The 25,122-nt window shown below is 42.8% G+C and overlaps 1 protein-coding gene across 1 annotated transcript in view; it reads right to left on the reverse strand.

Moving 5' to 3' along the window:
• Positions 1–6,713: 6,713 nt before the first annotated feature.
• ABRAXAS2 (abraxas 2, BRISC complex subunit) overlaps positions 6,714–25,122 on the reverse strand; it is a 61,010-nt gene continuing 42,601 nt past the window's right edge. Inside the window, exons 7-9 of the mRNA XM_077455564.1 lie at positions 23,187–23,271; positions 22,981–23,095; positions 6,714–7,695 (exon numbers count right to left, since the gene is read on the reverse strand). Coding sequence (XP_077311690.1) covers positions 7,307–7,695; positions 22,981–23,095; positions 23,187–23,271 — 589 coding nt within the window. The 3' untranslated portion in view covers positions 6,714–7,306. The remainder of the gene's footprint in view (positions 7,696–22,980; positions 23,096–23,186; positions 23,272–25,122) is intronic.

A 25,122-nucleotide genomic window follows, 5' to 3' on the forward strand; every position in this document is an offset into this window, starting at 1 on the left:
GGCTGCTCTGTGTCCCATGATGTACGATAAAGAAAGAAGGTTTTTCTTCACAAGCCGATTGACAACATTCCCCCGCAGCCAGGACACCAATAACCCACACTGATATAGCCATGAAATAAACCATAACTCATGCTTGGTAATTTCCCTCCCAAAACTTTCTTGAAATTAAAGGCCAAAAACAGATTACACTTAAAGGTGTTCCTAAACCCACAACAGTAAAATCGGTCTGTATATGCAGCATAGCATGCTTGTTATACTCACTGCTGAATGTAAGGGGTTAATCTTCTGCATTGTGTAAAAAGGATGTTTGATCCTGTATGCACAGATCCTCCCCTTCCTGGACTGTCTATCTGGGGAAAGTCAGCTAACAAAGGCAGGGTAGCCAACCTGCACATGCTCAGTTGTGTCTTTTATGCTGGAGACAACATTTCTTGTTCTCAGAGCAAGCCAGGTCACATGATATGACATCACATGTGGGCGTGTAGTGAAAGTCTCCTCCTTCCTGAACTCTCAGCACTGGAGAAACTGCAGTTTATCATGTAACAGTGGTAGACAGATCAGCCAAAAAGGTAGATCCTGGCAGTATTTTAATGTAAAAAGATGTATAAGGTGTGGGCAAAATGGTACTGCAAAACCAGCCAGTCTGAAGAGATTGGTTCTAGTATGGGAGCAATTGCACAAATATAAACACGCACGCAAATGCTTAGTGTATCAGCAACGCTAGTTATAACCCCTATTACCTAGACCAGTGATGGCGAACCTTGACACCCCACATGATTTGGAACTACAGTGATACAGTGGATTGGATTACAAGCATAATTCGTTCCAGAAGAATGCTTGTAATCCAAAGCACTTGTATATCAAAGCGAGTTTCCCCCTCGGAGTCAGTGGAAACTCAGATAAATTTGTTCCACATTTTTATGTTTATTTGTTCCATTATATTTTATGCAGTACCGCACGTGGCACGAGATTGGGGGGGGGGGGGAGACGGAGACACGCAGGAACGGATTATTTGCACGTGGCTCCGAGTGATATTGGCGCCCCCGCACCTCTGGCCAAATGCGATACTGCACACCCCACTGGCTTTAATCCTGCTCGTCTTGCAAGACAAAATGCTTGCAAACTGTCAGGTTCTTAAAAAAAAAATAATAGCTCGTGTTGCGAAACACTCAAACTGCGTTACTCGCAATCTGGGGTATTACTGTACATTTCCCATGATGCTCAACTACACTTGAGAGTGCAGGGTGCATCATGGGAAATGTAGTTCCAAAAAAAATCTGGGGTGCCAAGGTTTGCCATCACCAAGACCCTCCTCTTCTAGGGCTTCCCTCTGACAGCCTCTGGGACCCCCCCCCCCCCACCAATCTGTCTCAGAACTTCCCTCTTCCCCAGCTTTTGTCCCCAATTGTCCTACTCTTCTTTCAAACCACACGTTCTTCCAATATTTTTCTAATGTCCTTCTCATCAGTCTACTTCTAGGACTTTCCTCTTTGACAGTAGTGAAACAAAGGGATTGGATCGTTCCAGGCAAATCATAAGATCTCCACTACTGTATAAAGCAAGTCAGGTACCAGCCTTGGTCCAGAGCCAAAAGATGCAGAATGATGAAGAAAAGGGCAGTGGTACTTCCAGCATAAAATATTTTATTGAAATTCCATTAAAAACTAGGCCATGACATGCAGCCAACTCAAAAAGTTCTGTAAACGGGTTTCACGCACCTGTGCTTAGCCATAGGCAATGACTAGGCACGGGTGTGCGATACGAGTTTGCTGAACTTTTTGAGCTGGCTGCATGTCAACGCGTTTCACACACCTGTGCATATTCATTGCCTATGACTAAGCACAGGTGTGTGTGAAACATGTTTACTGACATTTTTGAGCTGGCTGCATGTCATGTCCTAGTTTTTAATGGAATTTCACAAAAATTATTTTATGCTGGAAGTGCCGGCCCCGCTTTTCTTTATTTTCCTCCTTGAGAGCCTCTGGGATGTACCTTTCCTCATCACCCACCTCTGTCGTCCTACTCTCGTTCCAAGCCTGACTTCTCATCTGGAGTTCAGCTTTATGAATGTTCAAAGATTAACGTGTGAATGGTGTCTATGCATGAACGGTAACTGCAACTGACACTCTTATTGCTTATGTACCATCTATCCAGCCCCCAGACATCTATTAGAATGACGGCAAATACTTTCCAGCAATTAAAGATCACTCTATTCTTCTTGTAAAATACAGTTATTCATTGCAGGATTCACTAAACATGTTACAGACGGACATTCCAAAATGAGAAAGTCCCCCTCCTCAGTACATCAAGGTCCACTTGGCAATATACATGCACTTTAAATTACTATGCTCTTTTTATATCAAGAGAATGATTAGCTGTTTTGTATTGTATTCCTCTATTCCAGGGATATGCAATTAGTGGACCACCAGCTGTTGGAGAACTACAATTCCCATGAGGCATAGCAAGACTCTTAAGAGCCACAAGCATGACACCTAGAGGCAGAGGCATGATGGGACTTGTAGTTTAGCAACAGCTGGAGGTCCGCTAATTGCATATCCCTGCTCTATTCAATATGGGCAGTAATTTAAAAACTTTTTTTTCTTCTTTATTCTGGTAAATATAGAGCATTATGCAGTCTTCTATCTTGCCAGCAGGTGGAGCTCTATTCATCACAAAACAGATATCCCTGATCAGACACTACAAAAGGAATTTAAAAACAAAAAGGAACCTATAAAAACACACTGACTGCTTTGCTGCCCCTTTAGCTAACCCATATTGCTTTTGGAATCCTTTCTCATGTAATAAAATTGTAAATATAAAACATAAAATAAAAACAACTGACAAAACCATTATGGTTCCCCATTAAACAGAACCGAGAGCAGGGGTCTCAAACCAGCGGCCCGCCAGCTGTTGCAAAACTACTAGTCCCATCATGCTTGTAACTGTCAGCCTTGCAATGCTTCATGGGACTCGTAGTTCCACAACAGCTGGATGGCCACCAGTTTGAGACCCCTGCCCTAGAGCATTCCAGACCGGCGCTCTTTGACCAGCACACGAGTACTTACCAGTTGCAAACTATGTCAAAACGTTTTTTTTTTTTTTTTTTAATGAGGTTAAGTATTTGACAGTGTGCAAATCTGAAAACAAAATCTATTTTAAATGTAATTTAAGGCAGCAATACAATGTACATATTCAGTGAATAAAAGTGATCAGTGACCTCACAGAGCGATGTAACCTTTTGTTTGTTTTTTAAACATCCTGCAACATTAGCTAGGCAACCACTGAATGGCATGCATACACTCAGCCAGTAATTAAATAAACCCGCTTTAAAATAACCTTGAAGAAATGTAAATCGAGATGATCAGTTTGAATAAAATAGGGTCTGATTGGGCCAAGGCCAAGAAAATAAGCACACACAGTTAGGTCCATATATATTTGGACACAGGCACAATTTTAGTTTTTATTTATTTATTTTTTTAGGCATTTACTAAAACATATTTAAAGGGGTTGTAAACCCTCGTGTTTTTTTCACCTTAATGCATCCTATCTGGCAGTCCCCGGCCCCCCAACCCCCCCCCCCCCCCCACCGTTTACTTACCTGAGCCCCTTCATCTCCTTAGCAGGGACACGCTGTCCCTCTCTCCACGGGCCCGGGGTCCCGCCTCTTGACTGGATAGATTGATAGCAGCGCAGCCATTGCCGTCAATCAAATCCAATGACGCCGGGAGCAGGGGCGGAGTCCGGCACTGGTGTCTGTGGACGCAAATGCTGGACTCGTGAGCGTGCCTGCATGGTAACCCCCTCGGGAGAGCGCTTCTCCCAGCGGGTTACCTGATGCGGGGAGGAGCCGCGAGGGGACCCCAGAAGATGATGTTCTTCTGGCACTCTCAGGTTTAATTTGAGGGTATTTACATCCAAATCGGAGGGTTTAGGAATTACAGCTCAAGAATAGACACCCCCCACCTTTATTTTCAAGATACCAAAAGTAATTGGACAATTGAATCAAAAGCTGTTTCATGGCCAGGTGTGGGCTACTACTCCATCATTTCTTCATCAATTAAGCAGGTAAAAAAAAAAAGAAAAGAAGAAGGAGGTATAGAGTTGATTCTTAGGCCCCATACACATTCGATTTTCTGCATATTTTTGTCTTCAGATTTACCAAAACCATGTAGTGCGAGGGCCTGCCTGATTGAATACAGATTGAAACGCCTAAGGTTTGACCTCATATTATATGGTTTTGGTAAATCTGAAGACAACAATCTGCAGAAAAAAAAAAAACCAGGAGCTGTCCATACAAGTGAAACAGGCCATTGTAAGGCTTCAAATATGAAACAAATCCATCAGAGAAATAGCAGTAACATTAGGCATGGCCAAATCAACAGTTTGGTACATTCTGAGGAAAGAAGAATGCACTGGTGAGCTCAGCAACATAAAAAAAAGCCTGGATGTCCACAGAAGACACCAGTAGTGGATGATCGCAGGATCCTCTCTATGGTAAAGAAAAACCCATTCATAACATCTAGACAAGTGAAGGACACTTTCCAGGAGGTGGACGTATCATTGTCAAAGTCTACAATTAAGACAAGCCTTCACGAGAGCAAAATACAAAGGGTTCACCACAAAGTGCAAACCATTCATAATCCTAAAGAATAGAAAAGCCAGATTAAACTTTGTCAAAAAATAAATAAAAAATCTAAAAATGCCAGACCAGTTCTGGAAATGCATTCTTTGGATGGATGAAACTAAGATTAATCTGTACCAGAACGACAGGAAGAAAAAAAGTGTGGAGAAGGCTTGGAACAGCTCATGATCCAAAAGCACACAACATCAGGTGTAAAACACAGTGGAGCTTACAGTGTGTGATGGCATGGGCATGCATGGCTTCCAGTGGCACTGGGTCATTGGTGTTTATTGATGATGTAACAGAAGACGCTGGATGAATTCTGCACTGTTTAAAGATATACCGTCAGCCCAGATTCAGCCAAATGCAGCAAAGTTGATTGGATGGCGCTTCACAGTACAGATGGACAATGATCCAAAACACACTTCAAAAGCAACCCAGGAGTGTTTGAAGGAAAAGAAGTGGAATATTCTGCAATGGCCAAGTCAATCGCCTGATCTCAACCCAATTGAGACCCACAAAGAACAAATGAAGACGGCTGCAGTTAGAGCCTGGCAAAGCAGGCTCAGGAAGGAGGAAACCCAGTCTTTGGTAATGTCCATAGGTTCCAGACTTTAGGCAGTCATTGCCAGTAAAAGATTCTCAACAAAATAATTAAAAAATTTACATTTTATTTATGATTATATTAATTTGTCCAATTACATTTGAGCCCCTGAAAATAGGGGGACCGTGTATAAAAAAAATGGTTGCACTTCCTAAATTTGGTATTGGATATTTACGTTCAACCCCTTGAATTAAAGCTGAAAGTCGGGCACTTCAAATTAATTTGGATTGTTTCGTTTTAATTTTATTCTGGTGGCATAGAGAGCCAAAAAGTATGAAAATTGTGCCTGCAATGAAAATTGTGCCTGTGACCAAATACATACGGACCTAACTGTATTGCACCTAGCAAAATGACACACAGGCTGTCATTGTCGTCATGTTTGATAAGGACGGCACACAGCCTACATAGGCAACCCCTCCCCCATTTCCCCTCCTCACAAATTTCATGAAAATTGTCCCCAATAAACCGATTTCAGAAGAAAATACTGATCAGGCACATAATCTGGGACCACGTTCAATAAACTAAAGCACATTTATTATGTTTGATTTGTACCAGTCTTAAGGCTGAAAAACATTTGCACCAGTCCATGGATAAGACAGGCATTTAGATACCATTGTCCAGGCAAATTTAAATCGGCAGTAAACTCCACTTTCTTTCTTTTCCGTCCGGCTTTGATGCGCCAACAAAAAAAAACAGAACATAGTCCAGCAACCAGCAGTGGACCCCACCGTGATCTTCTTTAGATTTATGTTGCTCCAAAACGTGTTTTCCTTCTTCTTGGATTTACAGGGATAATATTTAGTCAATTTATTTAAAAAACGCAACTCATTTTTTTTTAAACATTTGAACCCACTGTACTCACTGTCACATTATGGTAGAGGGGAAGAAACTGAAGAACGGATCGCAAAGTTTCTTTCAATCGAGAAACTGGATAACGAAGTTATATGGCCGGCAGCTTAATGACGGATCCATTGCTGTATTCACACCAATAAAAACAGAACTATGCAAGTGATGTCTTCACCTGGGGGTTGCACGTGGAGTGTCCTAAAAGCTTGTGTAGGATCTGTTTTAAGCTGAGCCCCCACACCAAAAAAAAAAAAAAAAAAAAAAAAAAAATGATTATATATATATATATATATATATATATATATATATATATATATATATATATATATATATATATATATATATATATATATATATATATATATATATATATATATATATATATAATTTTTTTTTTTTTTTATTTGTTAGCATTACCACTTGGCATATGCAGACAGTGGACACTTTGGTTTCTACTGCTCAGGATGTACCTAAAAAGTTGAGGTTGGTAGGACAAGTTGTATGTGATCTTAGAAGAGTTGAGCGAAATTTTGCATTTCATGTGAAGTTGTAATCAGTGAAACCTTCATCTATAACAATTTACTCAACCAATAGATATTAAAAAAACAAAACAAAAAAAAAAAAAACACGAATTTCCAAGGGTAAAGGGCTAATGTGCAATTTAGTAAAACGATCATATAATTTAAAAGAAGCATGGATCGGTGAATACAGAATGAGGCATTAGGAGGATTAAGCAATGGCTGGCAAAATGGATCCTGAATTAGCCAAGGAACCAGAGCAGAAAACCCCTAATGTCAAAATATTCTTTTTTTTTTGTGCTCCCTCAAAATGCGTAATAGCCCCCCGGGGGCTGCTGTGTGAATGCTTTTGGCAGCAGAGGGGTTAGTTGTAACCACTAATGAGAGAAAAAAAAAAAAAAAAAGTAGGCTGTGAATTGCATGTCCCGCCTCCCTTATTTACCAAGTCATCCCTTTAATGTACATAATGTCTCCACAAGGTTGACAGTACTGGCTCGAAATATACATGAGATATATGACAGGCAGCTCAGTGTACTTTCAGCTCAACAGAACTGATGTTGCAGAAATCAGTGAGTACAGGAAGCTGACGGGAGTTAAAAGCTCACACATAAGTGGCTGGGAAACTCCCAAATAGCTGACAGCTTCACATTGCTTACATTCCACGTTACATTGCCAGAATCCCTATTTATTGGTCTGAGGGCACAAAGCGGGGACCAGTCACTGCTGTGCCAGCTCTCCGTCCGGCTGCGTGCTGCCATGGTATGTCTGCTCCTCTGCCATCTCGCTGTCGGGGGAATCTGAACGGTGCCGCGACTTTTTATGATCGCTCTGCGAGTTGTCTGTGTCTTCATTCACGGACGTCTTAGAGGCACCTGTAACGCCGTCTTTTACATCCTGAAGGAGGCGGCACGCTGCACCCACGGCCTGCGGCCTTGGCATGTCAGGGGGGCTATCCACACCGTCGTCTGCAGTGACGCGATCTTCTGAATAAGGTGGTGGAAGGAGGTCTTGTGGTCTTGATGTGGCACCTTCACTGTCCCCAGAAGGAAACGTCATCATGTTCTCTGCAGGCACTTCTGTCTGGATTAACATGGACTGAAGCAGGTCTAAAAAAAAAATTAAGAGAACAATTCAAATTAAAGTGTGATTGCACACAAAAAAAAAAATAAATAAAAAAAAATCATTAATATTCCTAAAAAAATAAATAAAAAAAAATTGGAATTTTTTTTTTTAACCACTTGTCTCCCGCCCACCCATTGTCAAATGACGGCGGCAACGTGGTTTCAAAATCCTGACTGGACATCATAGACAGTCCTTAGGATTTTGAGCCGCTGAGTGCCCCCGGGGGCGCGCATCGCGACGATTGTTGTTGTGGGGTGTCAGTCTGACACCCCGCAACTATGATCTCGGTAAAGAGTCTTCGACGGAGACTCTTTACCACGTGATCAGCCATGTCCAATCACGGCTGATCACAGTGTAAATAGGAAGAGCCAGTGATCGGCTTTTCCTCACTCTGAAACAAAAAAACATTTTTTTTTCAAAATTTTCGTTTTTTTTTTTTATTTGTTTAGCAAAAAGTAAAAAGCGTAGAGGTGATCAAATACCACTATAATAAAGCTCCATTTGTGGAGGAAAAAAATGATACAAATTTAATTTTGGTGCAGTGTAGCATGACCGCGCAATTGTCATTCAAATTGCGACAGCGGAGAAAGCTCAAAATTGGTCTGGGCAGGAAGGTGTTTAAGCGCCTGGTATTGATGTGGTTAAGTCACCTCTAAATGAATGTTGCTAGAGGGTCCCTCGTAGTCTGCCTACTTCAGTGCCTGGGCTGGCGACATCACTTCCCCTCGGCACAGAAAGGGCCCAGCTCCGCCCCCTCCCTCCTGTCAATCATCTGGGACACGTGACAGTTCCCAGATGATTGCGCGGCTACTCACGGCACATGCACAGTGGGTGTCTGGCTGTGAAGCCACAGCCAGGCGCCCACACTTACAATGCCGGCGCCCCCGAACGGAGGGGGGAACGAGCGGGACTTCATTACCCCGCTTCGCTGGACCCTGGGACAGGTAAGTGTCCGATTATTAAAAAAGTCAGCAGCTGCAGTATTTGTAGCTGCTGACTTTAAAATTTTTATTTTTTTTTTTAAATGGGCACCCCACTTTAAAGTGATTGTAAGGTCTCTTTTTTTTTTTTTTTTTTTTTTTTTTTTTTTAAAACAAACATGTTATACTTGCTTGCTCTGTGCAGTTAGTTTTGCACAGAGCAGCCCAGATCCTCCTCTTCTCGGGTCCCTCCTCGCTGTTCCTGACCTCTCCCTCCTTTCCAGTGCCCCCTACAGCAAGAAGCTTGCTATGGAGGCACCCAAGCCGAGTCACAGCTCCATGTATCTATTCAGACAAGGAGCTCTGATGCGGCCCTGGAGCTGTACAATTCTGGCTAAAACGAGAATCGTGATTTTTTTGGCTTAGAATAAGGATCATGATATTCTCATGATTCTTGCGGCGCAACATCATCTTTCACATTATGCAAAAAAATTGGGCTAACTTTACTGTTTAGATTTTTTTGTTACCACTTCAATACCTTAGGGCGTCACATGACGTCCTTGACATTGTGTGGGGATATCTGAATGATGCCTGCAGCTACAGGCATCAGATATTATTTCCAGCCTAATGATTCTATGCATGATAAGAATGATCATAGCCGCATCTCTGCGGCTTGATCGTTCTTCTAGGCGGCGGGAGGGGGCATCCCTCCCCTCCGGCTGCCACCCGGTGCGTCTCCGGGCTCTCCCATGCCATAGGGGGCCCGGAGAAAGAATCAGCCAGTGCCAGGTGACGACGATAGAGATTTCTGGTGACCAGATGGTCACCACTCATCTCTATGACCGTCGGAGGCCCGGGCGCGATGTTATGACCTCACACCCGGGTTCCCAGAAGTAAAAGCCACGATCGCGGCTGTCAGCAAGAGATTGGTGAATTGTTCATGATCTTATGCTTTCCAGCCTGGAGAGATGTGGGGGTCTTATTGATCCCGCATCTCTCCATAAAAAGAGGACCTGTCACATGGATTCCTATTACAAGGGATGTTTACATTTACAAGTGATTAAAAAAAAAAAGTGCAAAAATAAAAAAATAAAGTAACCTGTAAAATTTTCAAAGCGTCGCCTATGGAGTTTTAAAAGTACCGAAGTTTGGCGCCATTCCACGAGTGTGCGCAATTTTAAAGCGTGACATGTTGCCTATCCATTTACTCGGCATAACATCATCTTTCACATTATACAAAGAAAATCGGGCTAACGTTACTGTTTTGTTTTGTTATTTTTTAATTCACAAAAACGTTTTTTTCCCCAAAAAAAGGCATTTGAAAAATTATTGCGCAAATAGTGTGCAGGATAAGTCGCAGTGACCGCCATTTTATTCCCTAGGGTGTCTGTGAAAAAAACATATATAATGTTTGGGGGTTCTGAGTAATTTTCTAGCAAAATAATGATGATTTTTACATGTAGAAGAGAAGGGCCAGAATAGGTCCGGTATTGCAGTGGTTAATTCACTGAAGTGTATTTTTTCCCCAAAAAATTGTATTTGAAAGACCGCTGCACAAATACAGTGCGACATAAAATATTGCAACAATCGCCATTTTATTCCCTAGGGTCTCTGCTAAAAAAAAATATATTCAGTGGAACCTTGGTTTACGAGCAACGTGGTTAACGAGTGTTTTGAAAGACTAGTAACTTTTTTTTATTATTCTGACTTGGTTTGCGAGTGTTGTCTCAGAATTCAAGCTAATGGGCGGTGCAGTACCGCATTTGGTCAAAAGGTATGGGGGCGCCGGGGACACTCAGAACGGTTCGGAAATACTCCGTTCCCGAGCCTTTCCAAGTTCAGCCGAGCTGTTCCTGAGTATTTCCAGGGCTCTCCGATGCCCCCTCACCTCTGGCCACATGCGGTGTTGCATGTAATAGAAGTCAATGCGGAACGAATTATCTTCGCTTCCATTGACTTCTATGGGGAAACTCGCTTTGATATGCGAGTGCTCTGGATTACAAGCATTCTCCTGGGGCGGATTATGCTCATAATCCAAGGTTACACTGTATAAAGTTTGGGAGTTCCAAGTAAATTTTCTATAAAAAAAAAATACTGATTTTAACTTTGTAAGAAACAAGTGTCAGAAAAATGTTTAGTCTAAGCGGTTAAACTGATATCAGCTACAGACCGAAGTTCATTCCTTTGATCCAAGAATGAAAAGTTACAATGTTTATAGTTATCTACCAGCGGGGACAACATTGTAAGAAACTTGGCAGGCTGCCCCCTTTTTTTTCCTCCCCCTTTTGACAGCCGAGTGAGCAGAGAACTCTCTACGCTTGTTACATGAACGAATCTGGAAATTCTGCACAGAGACTGTGGGGGGGGGGGGGGGGGTTTGAATCAAGATCACAATTTTTTCTAATGATTAGTCATGCAGCTCTACCTGGCCCCACCCCCTCTCTCTTCTGATTGCCTGAATTTGCTTGACAACTGCAGGAGCCAATGGCACCACTGCTGTGGTCTCAGCCAATCAGGAGGAGAGTCCTGGATGGCCAAGACACTCGCGGACATCGCTGGAGAGAGATGGGGCTCAAATAAGTATTAGGGGGTGCTGCTACACACAGAAGGCTTTTTTAGCTAAAAAAAAAAAAAAAAAAAACCTCTGCCTTTACAACTCCTCTAAATGTTTTAGCAGGATTGAAATACCAAAATGACTGCAGGAGACCAAGGACAGCTTTGAATTGTGAGCGTGCTAATTTAGGCTCAGTTCACACTGCTGCGACTTACTGTGCAACTTTTCCAGGCGACTTGTTGACGACTTAAAGTGACTTTCAGGGAATGCCTGGGTAATTTTCCTGTAATGTCAGATCCAAAATCACATCAATTAAGATGAGGATCCAACTTGGTGACTCCCATTAATGTCTATGGGCACAAGTCGGATAGAAGTCGCCTTGAAGTAGTACAAGAACCTTTTTTAAAGTCGCAGCGACTTCAGTAGTGCCAATTAACACAGCTCTCATTGACTAACATGGGATTTTACATGTCATGCGTCTTGGGGGTCTCACAAGTTGGATCCCACCTAAGGCACGGTTCACACCATCGCCACATGCGGCTCCCAGCAGGGGTCCGGTGCATCCTGGTACACCGTTTCTGGTCTGATATCATCCCGAATTTTTGGCTGAATTCCAACCTGAAAAGAGACACCAAAAAACAAAAATTCACACCGGAGCCGCGGAGATGTGAACCCGGCTACATAGAGAGCCGGTCAAAATCTCCTGCTATTGCGAATTCGCACCCAATTCGCAATGGTGTGAACCCAGCATTAAAGTGGCTGTAAACCCTCCCTAGTGACTTAATTATAGGTAACCCTAGAATAAAGCTTACCTATAGGTAGTATCTCCTAAGCGTGCATCGTTTAGGAGATACGTCACTTGTAGTGCGCCAATGATGTAATCAGCACATTCGCTGGGAAGAAACGGACCTCCGTGCCATTTCTTCCACCAGCGTGTGCCATTACCGACGGCTCCCGCCTGCATGCACGGGACAGACATCACGCGGCTCCGGCCAGTCACAGAGCCGGAGTTTGTGGCCCCTGGAAGGAAGAGGGGGGAAGATGGACTCAGCCTGCACAGGGGACAGCGATGGCTTCGTTTGCAGGTGTCACATAATAGGCTAGTATGTGAGGGATACTAGCCCATTATGCATCTAATTTGCAGGCTTTGCAGGGAGCAAAAGTGGAAGTAAAACCCATCAGAGTTTACTTCTTCTTTAAACTCCCAATTAAATTAATTAATACACATCCAAACTATTTTATTTATTTAGAAAGTTTTAATTTTAAAAGCTGCAAATCATTACTATGCCTTAAAGTGGTATTAATCCCAGAACCAAACATTTTCTATGTTGTAGCTTATCAATCATTACATCTGGTGGCTGCATTTGTTTTCTTTTTTTAAGAAACACCTCCTGTATTAGAATGCCCCCACTCTAGATAAAGAAGCACAGAGGCACCATTGAACAGCAACATTGTCAAATGGGAAATTTACACTTTCTAAGCAATTACAGCAAACAATTCTGTTCCTTTTGGAATGAAGGTTTTATATAAAAGCTGATCATTGTAAGCACCCCTGTCAGTAGTAAATTGTTTGACTCAACTCTGCAACTGCTAAAACTGCTGGAGTCTGTTGAAAAATAACAGACTCACCGGCTGGATCACCAGGTGAAAATAAAAGCAAGCCTAGAAAAAAAAAAAAACTAGTTCAGCCATCGCATTTAAAAGCGGAGTTCCACCCAAAAATGGAACTTCCGCTTTTCGGAATCCTCCCCCCCTCCGGTGTCACATTTGGCACCTTTGGGGAGCAGAAACCTGTATAGTTTAGGTATTTGCTCCCACTTCCGGGCATAGATAGCTGCAGTATCTGCGGCCATCTATCCCATATCCAGCGACCCCCCCACCCCCCCGCTGTCTTCTGGGAGACACACAGGTCCCAGAAGACAGCAGGGACCAGCGGGATCGTGCAGCGAGACTCACGCATGCGCAGTAGGGAACCGGGCTGTGAAGACTTCACGATTCCCTTACCGAAGATGGTGGCACCACCACCCGAGAGACAGATCGGCGTCGGGTGTTGACATTGCGGGAGACCTGGACAGGTAAGTATTTGTAGCTGCTTTCTCTTTTGGATCATAGTAGACTTAAGTTTTGTTCTCCTGTGACCCATAGTCCGCTATTACAGGCCATCAGCATATGAGCCACTCCAGTCTCTGGAAAGATCCCAACAATATCCGGCTCCCTGACTGACAGCTGGTTCCCCAGCTCAATGCTCGTCTAGTGAGACCGAGAATGGACTGATCAGCGGTCATGTGATTGCTCATTTCTTGGTCTTGGAGCCGACTTGGGACAGCTGCAGAATCATACGGATGCTGCAGCATTAGAGGCGAGTATAGATGTTGGTCTTTTTCATAACACCATACTTCTCATTTAATACTTCTTCAAAGATGAACGATGGCCAAACATGTAAATTACACAAATCAAATACAAACATGGGAACCGCTTTCCTTCCCAAAGAACTGCGTATCTGTCTAATTATTACTGAGAATTACACAACTCTACCAGACAGAGGAATCAAAATAAATCTTTTCCATGCTGCCTGCCTGTGATTGGATGGTGAAGGAGCAGCGACAGGCTGATGAGCTCATCCTTCTGTCACTTTAACTCCTCCTGCCAACATGTTAGCACCATATGAGCATTGCAGCAAAACCGATTGTCTTAGTGCCACCTCTCCCAATCTGAGCTCTGCTGTACGCTGGATAACAAGAGGCTGATACCAAGTCAAATTCAGAATCCAAAACTAGCTGGCTTTTTAAAAAGTATACTTTAATTGAACAGATAGCTGCATGATTTTTTTTTTCTATGTGCATGGAATTCTGCTTTAAACAGATTGTAAAGTCTTGCTTTTAAAAATAAAAATTTTGTTTTATTTACATGCCCTGTGCAGTTGGTTTTGCACAGAGCAGCCCGGATCCTCCTCTTCTCAAGTCCCTCTTTGCTGTTCCTGGCCCCTCCCTCCTGATGAGTGCCCCCATAGACCAGCAGCTTGCTATGGGGGCACCCAAGCCGAGTCAGAGCTCTGTGTAGCCAGACACAGAGCCCAGACCGGCCCTGCCCCCTTTCTCCCCTGATTGGCTAACTGACTTTGATCGACAGCCGCGGGAGCCAATGGCGCTGCGACTGTGCCCCAGCCAATCAGGATGGCCGAGGGAATCGTGGACATCACTGGATAGAGATGGGGCTCAGGGCAAGTATTAGGGGGGGGGGGGGCTGCTACACACACTATGTTAGAAGCTATGAATGGCTATCTGTTGGCTGAACTTGTTTTATATGCCTATTCTGTTTTAAACTCATTGGCTCTTAAGTTAGGCTGGCCATACATTGAACAATTTTCCTTTAGATTCACCAAAACCATACAATATTAAGTCAAACCTAAACACTTACAATTTGTATGCAATCAGGCCCTTGTACTACATAGCTGAAAGCAAATCTAAATTAATAAAAAAAATTGTATAATGTATGGCCAGCTTTATGCAGGGTTTGTATCCACCCACACTGGTAACAGCTTTTTCATGGGCCCCTTGCACATGGGGTTGTCTAGGAGTAGTGAGCCCCTCCCAGCCTTTTAGTGAGCTCTGGGGGCACAGGTGCATCGGGGAGCCTGTCAAAGTCTATGGCAGACTTGTGGCTATAGCTGAATGGTTCCCAGGTTTAGGGCCCTGTAGGTTCAGCGATGAAGGTCTGGAACGTAGGTACACTTTGCCATAGATATTGGCGGGTTGGATGCTGCATTGTCCCTTGTGGGCGGGGCCAGAATGGTCACACAGCTCCTAGATGGCTCCCTGTGCAAGGGACCATAGAGGAAAGGGGACACAATCATTTCTTTGTTGTTTTCTAAAACTGACCTGGGGTTATTTTGTGATCAGTTTAGAAGCAAATGCACAACAGCATTCTATTTTAGGCTCAAGTATTCCTTCTCAACTGATAAACAGATTTACACCAAATTGTTCAGTCGTAAATAGTTTACACTTCGTGAAAGGCTTATTAAGAACACTGAAAGATCCCCTTTAGTCGTCTGAAACGGTATCATTTGATGCAGAAGATTCTCTTCTTGGCAAATGAAAAGAATGTTAATATCTGTATTTTACCAAAGCAAAGCTTCAGATGATTTACAGCTCACACTGTCTTCTGTAAAATATGGAATGTTGACTGATATGTTGGCTGAGATCAGTTTGAGTGCTGTGAAAAAGTATGTGCCCCTTTCTGATTTTTTGCATATTTTTCACACTTAAAAAGGATGAGTGGATCAGGGGTGCAATGTCAGGCTTTTGCAGACAAGCCCTGCAGCTTTCAGCCAGTACTTCCATACTGGCGGTCAGTTTGAACGCTGCAGGGCTTGTGAATGAACTACAAGGGCACTCACAGTGTATTCAGAACTACAAGCTGTCTGCTGTGGTTGCTGATGGTACTTGTAGTTCATCGATTCACAAGAAACTGTGAATGAATGAATGATGCAGCCATGTAAACGGAGCCCTGTTTTTGAATTGTGATTGCAGGTGCAGGGAGAAGATCTCTCAGATGCTGTCACGGTGAGAGGGGGGGAGCGCAAGAACGGAGGCAGGAGCAGGGACAGGTTATAAGTTCAACCCTAAAAACGGGTGGAACGTCTAACATGTTTCAAACGGTGATCCTTCGAACATTCAGTGACCAGGAGCAAAAATTATCTTTAGAGAATTCAATTACAAAAGAGGAAATATCCGATACCACCATTTTCGTCCCCAATGATATGCTCACCCCCACCTTCATGGTGTGTTGCTAGAGACATTTGAATATGAACACCTACCAGGCTCCATGAATGAGGCTCTCAATAGCCCATTTACTACTACTGGTAAAAAGAAACTATAGTATGAATCCTACCATCCAATTTCCAGGTTGGATATAAAATGTGTAGCCAAATGATTCTCACCCAGATCTAGCCCAAGCAGAGACCCTAGAGAATAAAATGGGGGTCGTTGCAATATTTTATGGCCCATGGTATTTGCGCAGCGGTCTTTCAAACTCAATTTTTTGGGATATACTTTCATGAATGAAACCCCCCCCCTCCAAAAACAGTAAAGTTAGTCCAATTTTTGTTGTATAATGTGAAAGACGATGTTACACCGAGTTAATAGATACCCAACATGTCATGCTTTAAAAAAATTGCACACTAATGGAATGGCAACAAACTACGATACTTAATCTCTCGCTTTAAAATTCTTTTAACGGTTACCAGTTTAGAGCTACAGAGCTAGTACTAGAATTATTGCTCTCACTTTAACAATCGCAACAATACCTCACATGTGTGGTTTGAACACGGTTTACATTTGCAGGTGCGACTAAGGTATGCGTTCGCTTCTGTGCACGATCACAAAAGGGATAAGGCGCTTTAAATTATTTTATATTTTTTTCTGAATTTTTACATGGTCCCCTTTAAAAAAAAAACATTTTGAACTCTTTTATTGCTGTCACAAGCAATGTAAACATTCCTTGTGATAGTAATAGGCATGACAGGTACTCTTTATGAAGGGATCTGGGGTCTATAAAACCCCAGAATCCCTCCTCTGCACTTAAAAGCATTCAAAATGCCAAGTTTGGCTGCTTTGAATACTGACTTTGTGTTTTAAATCTGGCACCTTTAAGGCTCCAGTTAACTGGAAATAATGTCATGACATCGCTTCCGGGTTACTAGATCAAAGACCGATTCCGGCTGTATTCAGGTCTTCGGCCAGCCAGGGGACGTGCCAGTGTGTTGCTCTGGTCTCCCGGTGTGACAGGCAAGCCCGCGGAAGGGGGGGGCTGGGGGAAGACATGCCCTCCCGCTGCTTGTAATAATGGCCGAGCAGCTGATTACCTGCATTGGTTATTACAAGAAAGCCAACCATTGGCTCTAAATAAAATGGTACAACCCCTTGAACCAGAAGGCAGCATATTTGCGTTACATTGGCATCAAGGGGTTAACAGTCCTGTTACTTTGCTTACATTTATTTCCAAAAAGGTAGCTGAAGCGCTAAAGTATAAGCAAAGAATGTATGGCTGAATGATTGTTTTTACATTATAACCATTAATATGGTTCTGCTTGGTCAAACTTTTATTCCCTTTTCTCCACATTTTGAAATGGCGGGTGCGATGTCAATTGTTTTTTTTTTTTTTTAATATTACAAACACCTTTGGAAAATGTGACTGGTTTTGGCAGATTGCTTTTTGCCCAATAACTATAGCCATGTATTAAATGATGTGGTCAGAGATCAGGATCAGGATCTACAAAAAGATATGGCACCAACATCCCGTTTAGATAAGAGCAAACATTTGGGAGATATGGGACTTTATAGGTGCAAAGTATTGAAACAACAATATGCAAATTACAACAATATACACATTTGATTAAATGAACAATGTCATAAAACCAAAAGCATAAAATAAAAAGCATAAAATATAATCCGTTTGTGCTGATACCACCACGCTTAGAATATTCCCTAGCACGGGTGTATATTTGTTCTTATTTTAACCGTTTTTTTATGCATATCTTTTTTATTTTGTTAGAATCGGACCTATTCGGTCATACCTTTGGTCTACTGTATATTAAAAAATTTTTTTTAGAATCGGACCTATTCGGTCATACCTTTGGTCTGTTGTATGTTAGAATTTTTTTAATAAAATTGCCAACTGCTTAACGGTACGTTCACGATCGGAGTCCTTCTTTGTTTTCCCCTTCCCTTCGCTCGTGGCCGGGAGGCCCGAGTGTCTTGTGTTTTACTACAGGTTTGCGTATTGAAAAACCTTGACATCGGACGATTCGCTGGGGAGCTATAGATAAAACTCCAGACATATGGGGAGATCGGATAGCCACTTTCTACGGTGATCGAGAGGAGAAGTAGGACGTACGATGGTTTCCAGAACCATTTCGATCTAGCCTGGTTACCTTCGAATGATCCGCATCTATCCATGTGTCTAGTAGCACACCGGAACGGATTACACGCAAAAGAACCCTGCAGAGGGCTGTCTGCTCGCGTTAAAGACTCCGTTGATTTGGAGTCCACCCATTGCGGTAAGAGTCAAACCTTTTTCAGTTCTGGATTTGTAAGAAGATTACACTGAATTCGTAAAAAGGATCGATTTCCCTATTCATTGGTCTCTCTTGGGAATAGAGAGTCCCTGATTACAAAGACTCCTTTTTTCTTGATTGAACTTTACACAGGATGTTTTTTTGATTTGTAATTTTAGTGATTTGTATTAAGTTTTTCACTTTTATTTTCAAGTATTTTTAGCGCAACTTTATATACAATTTTTCTAAAATATAATCAATCATGGCCATAGGTGTGTGCAAAACATCCTATTAAAGCGGAGTTCATCTCAAAAATGGAACTTCCGCTTTAAAGAGAAGGTGACCCCCTGACATACCACATTTGGCATGTCATTTTTTTTTTTTGGGGGGGGGGGGGGAGCTGATGCCCTCTTTTTAGAGGGTTCTTGCTCCCACTTCCTTCTGGCGCCCCTTTGGCGCCAGAAGGAAGATCCCCTCTCCCCCCTCCCTCTAGGCAATCATCTGGGACACGTCACAGGTCCCAGATGATTGCTCGGCTCACGCAGTGTGTGCTGGGCTGTGAAGTCACAGCCGGGCGCTCTCACAGTTACAATGCCGGTGCCGCCAAGTGGAGGGGGAGATGAGCGGGGCTTCGATCCTCCTGCATCGCTGGACCCTGGGACAGGTAAGTGTCCCATTATTAAAAGTCAGCAGCTGCAGTATTCGTAGATGCTGACTTTAAATTTTTTTTTAAGCGGAACTCCGCTTTAATGACAATGATTTACTGTGGTCATGTTCATGTTTTCTACATGTTTTGCTGCATGGCTTCTTCAGGAAAGAACGTGAGGGTTTGTTTTAGATTTAAGAACCTATAATTCGACAACTTTAGTTGTGCAACAAAAACAGAGAAAAATACATATTAATACATCAAGTATAAAACAAATGATATCTTTTGTATATTTATGGCTAAACCCACCTCATCTCTCTGTCTTTGATTGAACATACGCCTCAACCTATGAAAGGGTTGTTTTTAACCCACAGTTGAGGCAAGCATGTCTGGACCTTGCTTTACTTCTTTAACCACTTAATAACCGCCCTATAGCCGAATGACGGCTTCAGGGCGGTTTCTTAACTCTGGGAGGCCGTCATATGACGTCCTCCCAGAATTCCGCTCTCGCGCGCCCCCTGGGGCACGCACTCGAGAGCATCCTTGACCGCCGGCCGTTTACCACGTGATCGCTCCGTCAAATGATGGAGTGATCACTTGTAAACAAACCGGCGTCATGTTATGACGCCGGTTCCTCCCTCCCCCTCTCTGTACCGATCGGAACAGCGGAGGGGGAAGAGATCGGTGTCAGCAGCGATGTGGGCTGCATCTGCAGTGCCCACATCGCTGCTCACCGAAAATTAACCACTCAATACCCTGCATTACCCTGCAACACCCTGCAACACCCTGCAACACCCTGCAACACCCTGCAACACCCTGCAACACCCTGCAACACCCTGCAATGCTCTGCAACACCCGCCAATACCGTGCAACACTCTGCAATGCTCTGCAACACCCTCCAATATCCTGCAATGCTCTGCAACGCAATACTCTGCAACGCCATACTCTGAGATACCCAGCCATAGTCGTTGATACCCTGCAATACCCAGCCATAGACACCCGCCCCCCCCTCCCTCTGCCCTCCGGTGCTTCTACTGACTCGCCAATACTATCAAATCCAGAATCTTTTTTTTTTTTTTCCAGGCTTCCCAGCTTAGAGGTGAGATGTGGGGTCTTATTGACCCCATATCTCACTGTAAAGAGGACCTGTCATGCCCTATTCCTATTACAAGGGATGTTTACATTCCTTGTAATAGGAATAAAAGTGATCAAAAAATTTATTTTTGGGGAAAAAAAAAGTCAAACTAAAATAAATAAAGTAAAATGAACAATAACATTTTTTTTTTTTTTTTTAAAGCGCCCTTGTCCCCATGTGCTCGCATGCAGAAGCGAACGCATACGCAAGTCCCGCCCACATATGAAAACGGTGTTCAAACCACACATGTGAGGTATCGCTGCGAACGTTAGAGCGAGAGCAATAATTCTAGCCCTAGACCTCCTCTGTAACTCAAAACATATAACCAGTAAAAAAAAAAATGTAATCGTCGCCTATGGGGATTTTTAAGTAGCGACGTTTGGCGCCATTCCACGAGCCTGTGCAATTTTGAAGAGTGGCATGTTAGGTATCGATTTACTCGGTGTAACTTCATCTTTTACATTACGCAAAAATTGGGCTAACTTTACTGTGTTTTTTTTTTTTTTTTTTAAGCACAAAACTGTTTTTTTCCCAAAAAAAAGCATTCGAAAAATTGCTGCGCAAATACCGTGCGAGATAAAAAGTTGCAACAACCACCATTGTATTCTCCAGGGTGTTTGCTAAAAAAACATATATAATGTTTTGGGATTCGATGTAATTTTCTAGCAAATAAATTATGATTTTTACATGTAGGAGAGAAATGTCAGAATTATCCTGGGTGCTCCAGAACGCCTGATGGCGCTCCCTGCATGTTGGGCCTCTGTATGTGGCCGCACTGTGTAAAAGTCTCACACATGTGGTATCGCCGTACTCGGGAGTAATAGCAGAATGTGTTTTGGGGTGTAATTTGTGGTATGCATATGCTGTGTGAGAAATAAACTGATAATATGACAATTTTGTGAAAAAAATAAATAAAAAAAAAGTAAAAAAAAAAATCTTGATTTTGCAAAGAATTGTGGGAAAAAATGACAACTTCAAAAAACTCATCATGCCTCTTACTAAATACCTTGGAATGTCTTCTTTCCAAAAAGGGGTCATTTGGGGGGTATTTGTACTTTTCTGGCATGTTAGGGTCTCAAGAATTGAAATAGGCCGTCAGTACTTCAGGTGTGATCAATTTTCAGATATTGGCACCATAGCTTGTGGACTCTATAACTTTCACAAAGACCAAATAATATCCACCAATTTGTACTTATTTTTACCAAAGATATGTAGTGGTATAAATTTTGGCCAAAATTTATGAAGAAAAAAATTACTAATCTGCTAAATTTTATAACAAATGAAGAAAAATTCATTTTTTTACAGAATTTTCTGTATTTTTTCTTTTATAGCACAAAAAATAAAAAACCCAGCAGTGATTAAATACCACCAAAAGAAAGCTCCATTTGTGTGAAAAAAAGGACAAAAATTTCATATAGGTCCAGTGTTGCATGACTGAGTAATTGTCATTCAAAATGTGAGAGCACCGAAAGCTGAAAATTGGTCTGGTTATTAAGGGTGTTTAAGTGCCCAGTGGTCAAGTGGTTAAGAGAACTTATTGTACCATCAACATTGTATGTTAAGTTTCTCCTTTTTTTTCTCTCATCTTTTCCTTCATATTACTCAAGAGCTGTGAAATTATTTTCTTCTTTGCGATACAATCCCTGTTGCTCCATGGACGTTTAAGGCTCCCAGTTTAACAGTTCATTATTTCCAGGTATATTATATTCCAAGTGAGTTAAATGTGGGGGTGCATTCCTGCCATGGAATTTATTTTTAAAATCACTCTGTTCATATTTGATAAGGTTTATTGAATTTAATATGCATTTGAATATATTGGCAGGATACCTGCAAATATCTGATATTATATCATTATCCACCCCTCTTTACGAGTGACCTGGCACCATTCGGTGGTTTATGGTTGTGTGGATGCAGCACATTGCCGGATCTCATTCTTCATCCAGTTTTAGTACTGCTCAGGCCTTCACACTCATATCATGAGGAAGGGGCTTTTGGTTTTTTGTTTAAATGAACGCCTGTTGCCTTTGACTTAAGAGCAGCCATAAATATACAAAAGATATCATTTGTTTATACTTGACTCATTAATCTGTATTTTTCTCTGTTTTTGTTGCACAACTGAAGTTGTCGAATTATAGGCTCTCGTATCTAAAACAAATGAAACCTCACGTGCTTTCCTGAAGCCATATGGCGAAACATGTAGAAATCATGAATGTGACCACAGTAAATCATTGTCATTAATAGGATGTTTTTCACACACCTATGGCCATGATATTGTATGCATTGGTTTTATGACATTGTTCATTTAATAAAGTTTGTATATACCGTATTTATCGGTGTATAACACGCACTCCCCCCCCCCCTAAAATCAGGGGGAAATCGGGGGTACGTGTTATACGCCGATCTCCCGCCCTTCCTAACCTTTTCTGCCGTTCTCGGCTATTTTCAGCCACATTCGTCCGTTCTCTGCGGCTATCGGAAAGCCGCCGAAAATAGGCAAGAAGGGCTGAAAATACCCAAACGCCGCCGAGGGCGGCAGAAAAGGTTAGGAAGGGCGGCGCCATTTGTAAAATAGCAAGGAGACAAGCCTGCAAGGCTGCAAACGACATGCAAGGCTGCAAATGACACTGACAAGGCTGCATTGATGGGCATTTAAATGTAAGTTTTTTTCCCTTTAACTTCCCTCCTAAAAGTTTTTTTCTTTTAAATTTCCTCCTAAACTTGGGATGCGTGTTATACGCCGATAAATACGGTACGTTTTACATATTGGTGTTTCAATGCTTTGCCCCTATAAAGTCCCATATCTCCCAAACGTTTGCTATAGCCATGTATTGTCTAACATGCCCCACATTATGGCAAGGTCTCTATGATGGTGCTCCTCTACAGGATGCTGAATGTCCAATGACGCCACAAGATCTCTGCTGGGAAGGGCAACGATCCTCCAATTTGGTTCCCACACTTACTTTCTTTACGCTGCTTTTCTGCTTTCCTCTTGGCAATTTGTGCTTGCAGTTCATTTACTTCTAGTTGATGGGATTCAACAATCCTCTCACTTTTCTCCACCTCCTCACACACAGCCTGGCCAAGGACAAGACATGGGAGGGCAATGAGTGGCACAGACATACATTTCCCAACACAAACATCACACCACAAGAGAGATGCTGCTTACCTGTACTTTTTCCTGCAAAGCGTTATAAACCTGATAAATTAATCGAATGTCCTTCATCACACCATCTTTATCAAAAAAATTGGTACTAAAACAAATAAAAATGAAAAGTTGCTTTGAAAATGAGAATGTATTCACACATGAAATTAGCATTTTTGTTTCTTTTTAGTAGTGCTAAAAATAGCCTAAAAGTAAAACTATAGGTACATTTGTTTTTTTCATTTTGGATAGAGTGAGGGTTATAATCCCTATAAAATGTATTTTTGCCATGTGTCCCATTGGGGAGATTTCCCCTCACTTCCTGTCCCATAGTCATACAGGAAGTGGGATAAAATCCTTGTAAACTGAGGGAATCCCTTGGGGCCCTCCTGGTCCTGGTGGAATGTTAGGCCCCTTTCACACTAACGTCCCGTTCAGGCCCGCCTGTCAGTTTTTCAGGCGGACCTGAACGGGTGCTCCATAGAGCTCTATGGAGCGTCGGATGTCAGCGGTGATATGTCCGCTGACATCCGACCCGCTCCGATCCGAAAAAGTGTGACGGAGGAAAAAGCTATTTTTCCATCCGTCTGCGGATCGGATCGGATGACGACGGGCACTGCGGTCCGTCGTCATCCGATCTCCCATAGGGGAGAGCGGCGCTGTGACAGGTCCGTCCCTGCACAGTGTGCGGAGACAGACCTGTCATCTCCCTGCTCAGCGGGGATCGGCGGAGTGATCCCCGCTGAGCAAACGGATATCCACGGGGCGGATCAGAACTGATCCGCCCCGTGTGAAAGGACCCTTACTCTTCTAGGGCCAACCCAAAATGAGGGATTTTCTTTTACTGTCAATGAGAATGGTAAATATGGTATACACCGAGACACAGAAAGCAATAAAAACTGACAGGGGTTGTAATCCCTCTCCCCTCCATCCAAAATAACAAAAAAAGTTTTGCCTTTTAAGTATAACTAAAGTAGAATTCCAGGCTAAACCTAACTAGTCATAAACACGTTACCTCCCCATCTTCTAACACCTATGCTGACTAACCTGTGTAAGAAAGATGTACTGTATATACTTACTTATTTTCAGCCCACTCCGGCCTGGTCATGTGATCCCCTGTCAGCCAATGTCTATTAATGTCTGGGAGCGGTGATGTCACCCATAGTCCCTATAAATCCTGGTGCTTGTCTAGCTCTCCACTGTGATAACAAAGGTTTAAAACAAATCAGACCCCGCTTCAGACTTATCTTGTGACTTGCTTGTTATCAGCTACCCAAATGACAGACATAGCAATGGCTGGAAACTTTCTGATGTTAAGGTTTAATAGACTTCCATTTTATTTAATTCACTTTGTTTCACTATTTGCAGCCACGTCTGCTATTCATCCTTCTTGGTCCTCTTCCTGGTGAGTGACAGGGATTACGGATGTCAGCACGAAAGAGAAGAGGAGGAGGAGCTACAATGCCCATCAAGACTGAACAGAGCCAAAGCCCTGTCTGATAAATCTAGCGCATGTGCAATGGAGGGAACATTCCCATTATACAGTGCTTTTAAAGTGACATCAAACTTTAATTGTTTTATAAAATAACAAACATGTCATAATTACCTGCTCTGTGCAATGCTTTTGCACAGAGCAGCCCTGATCCTCTTCTTCTGGGGTTGACTGTCAACACTCCAGGCTCCTCCTCTTTTGGCAAGTGGCCCCCATGGAAAACCGCTTTAAATGGGGGGCACCTGTGCAGGTTCGCTCCTGGGCTGCCCTGTCTGCATCTATTGATACAGAGCAGGCGGCTCAGCTCTGCCCCATCTCCCGCAACACCACAAATGGCTCCCACGGCTATCGTTCTGCCCAATGAGGAGGGAAACAGTGACGAGAGCCGCTGCTCTTGTGCACATTGCTGGATCGGGCTACATAGAATGCAGTAAGGCAAAAAACCTTAAGGCTTTAGAACCACCTTGA

Source organism: Lithobates pipiens, unplaced genomic scaffold, assembly GCF_037356315.1.
Source record: "Lithobates pipiens isolate NorthernLeopardFrog02 unplaced genomic scaffold, aLitPip1_a1.2 Scaffold_25, whole genome shotgun sequence".
Classification (NCBI taxonomy): Eukaryota; Metazoa; Chordata; class Amphibia; order Anura; family Ranidae; genus Lithobates; species Lithobates pipiens.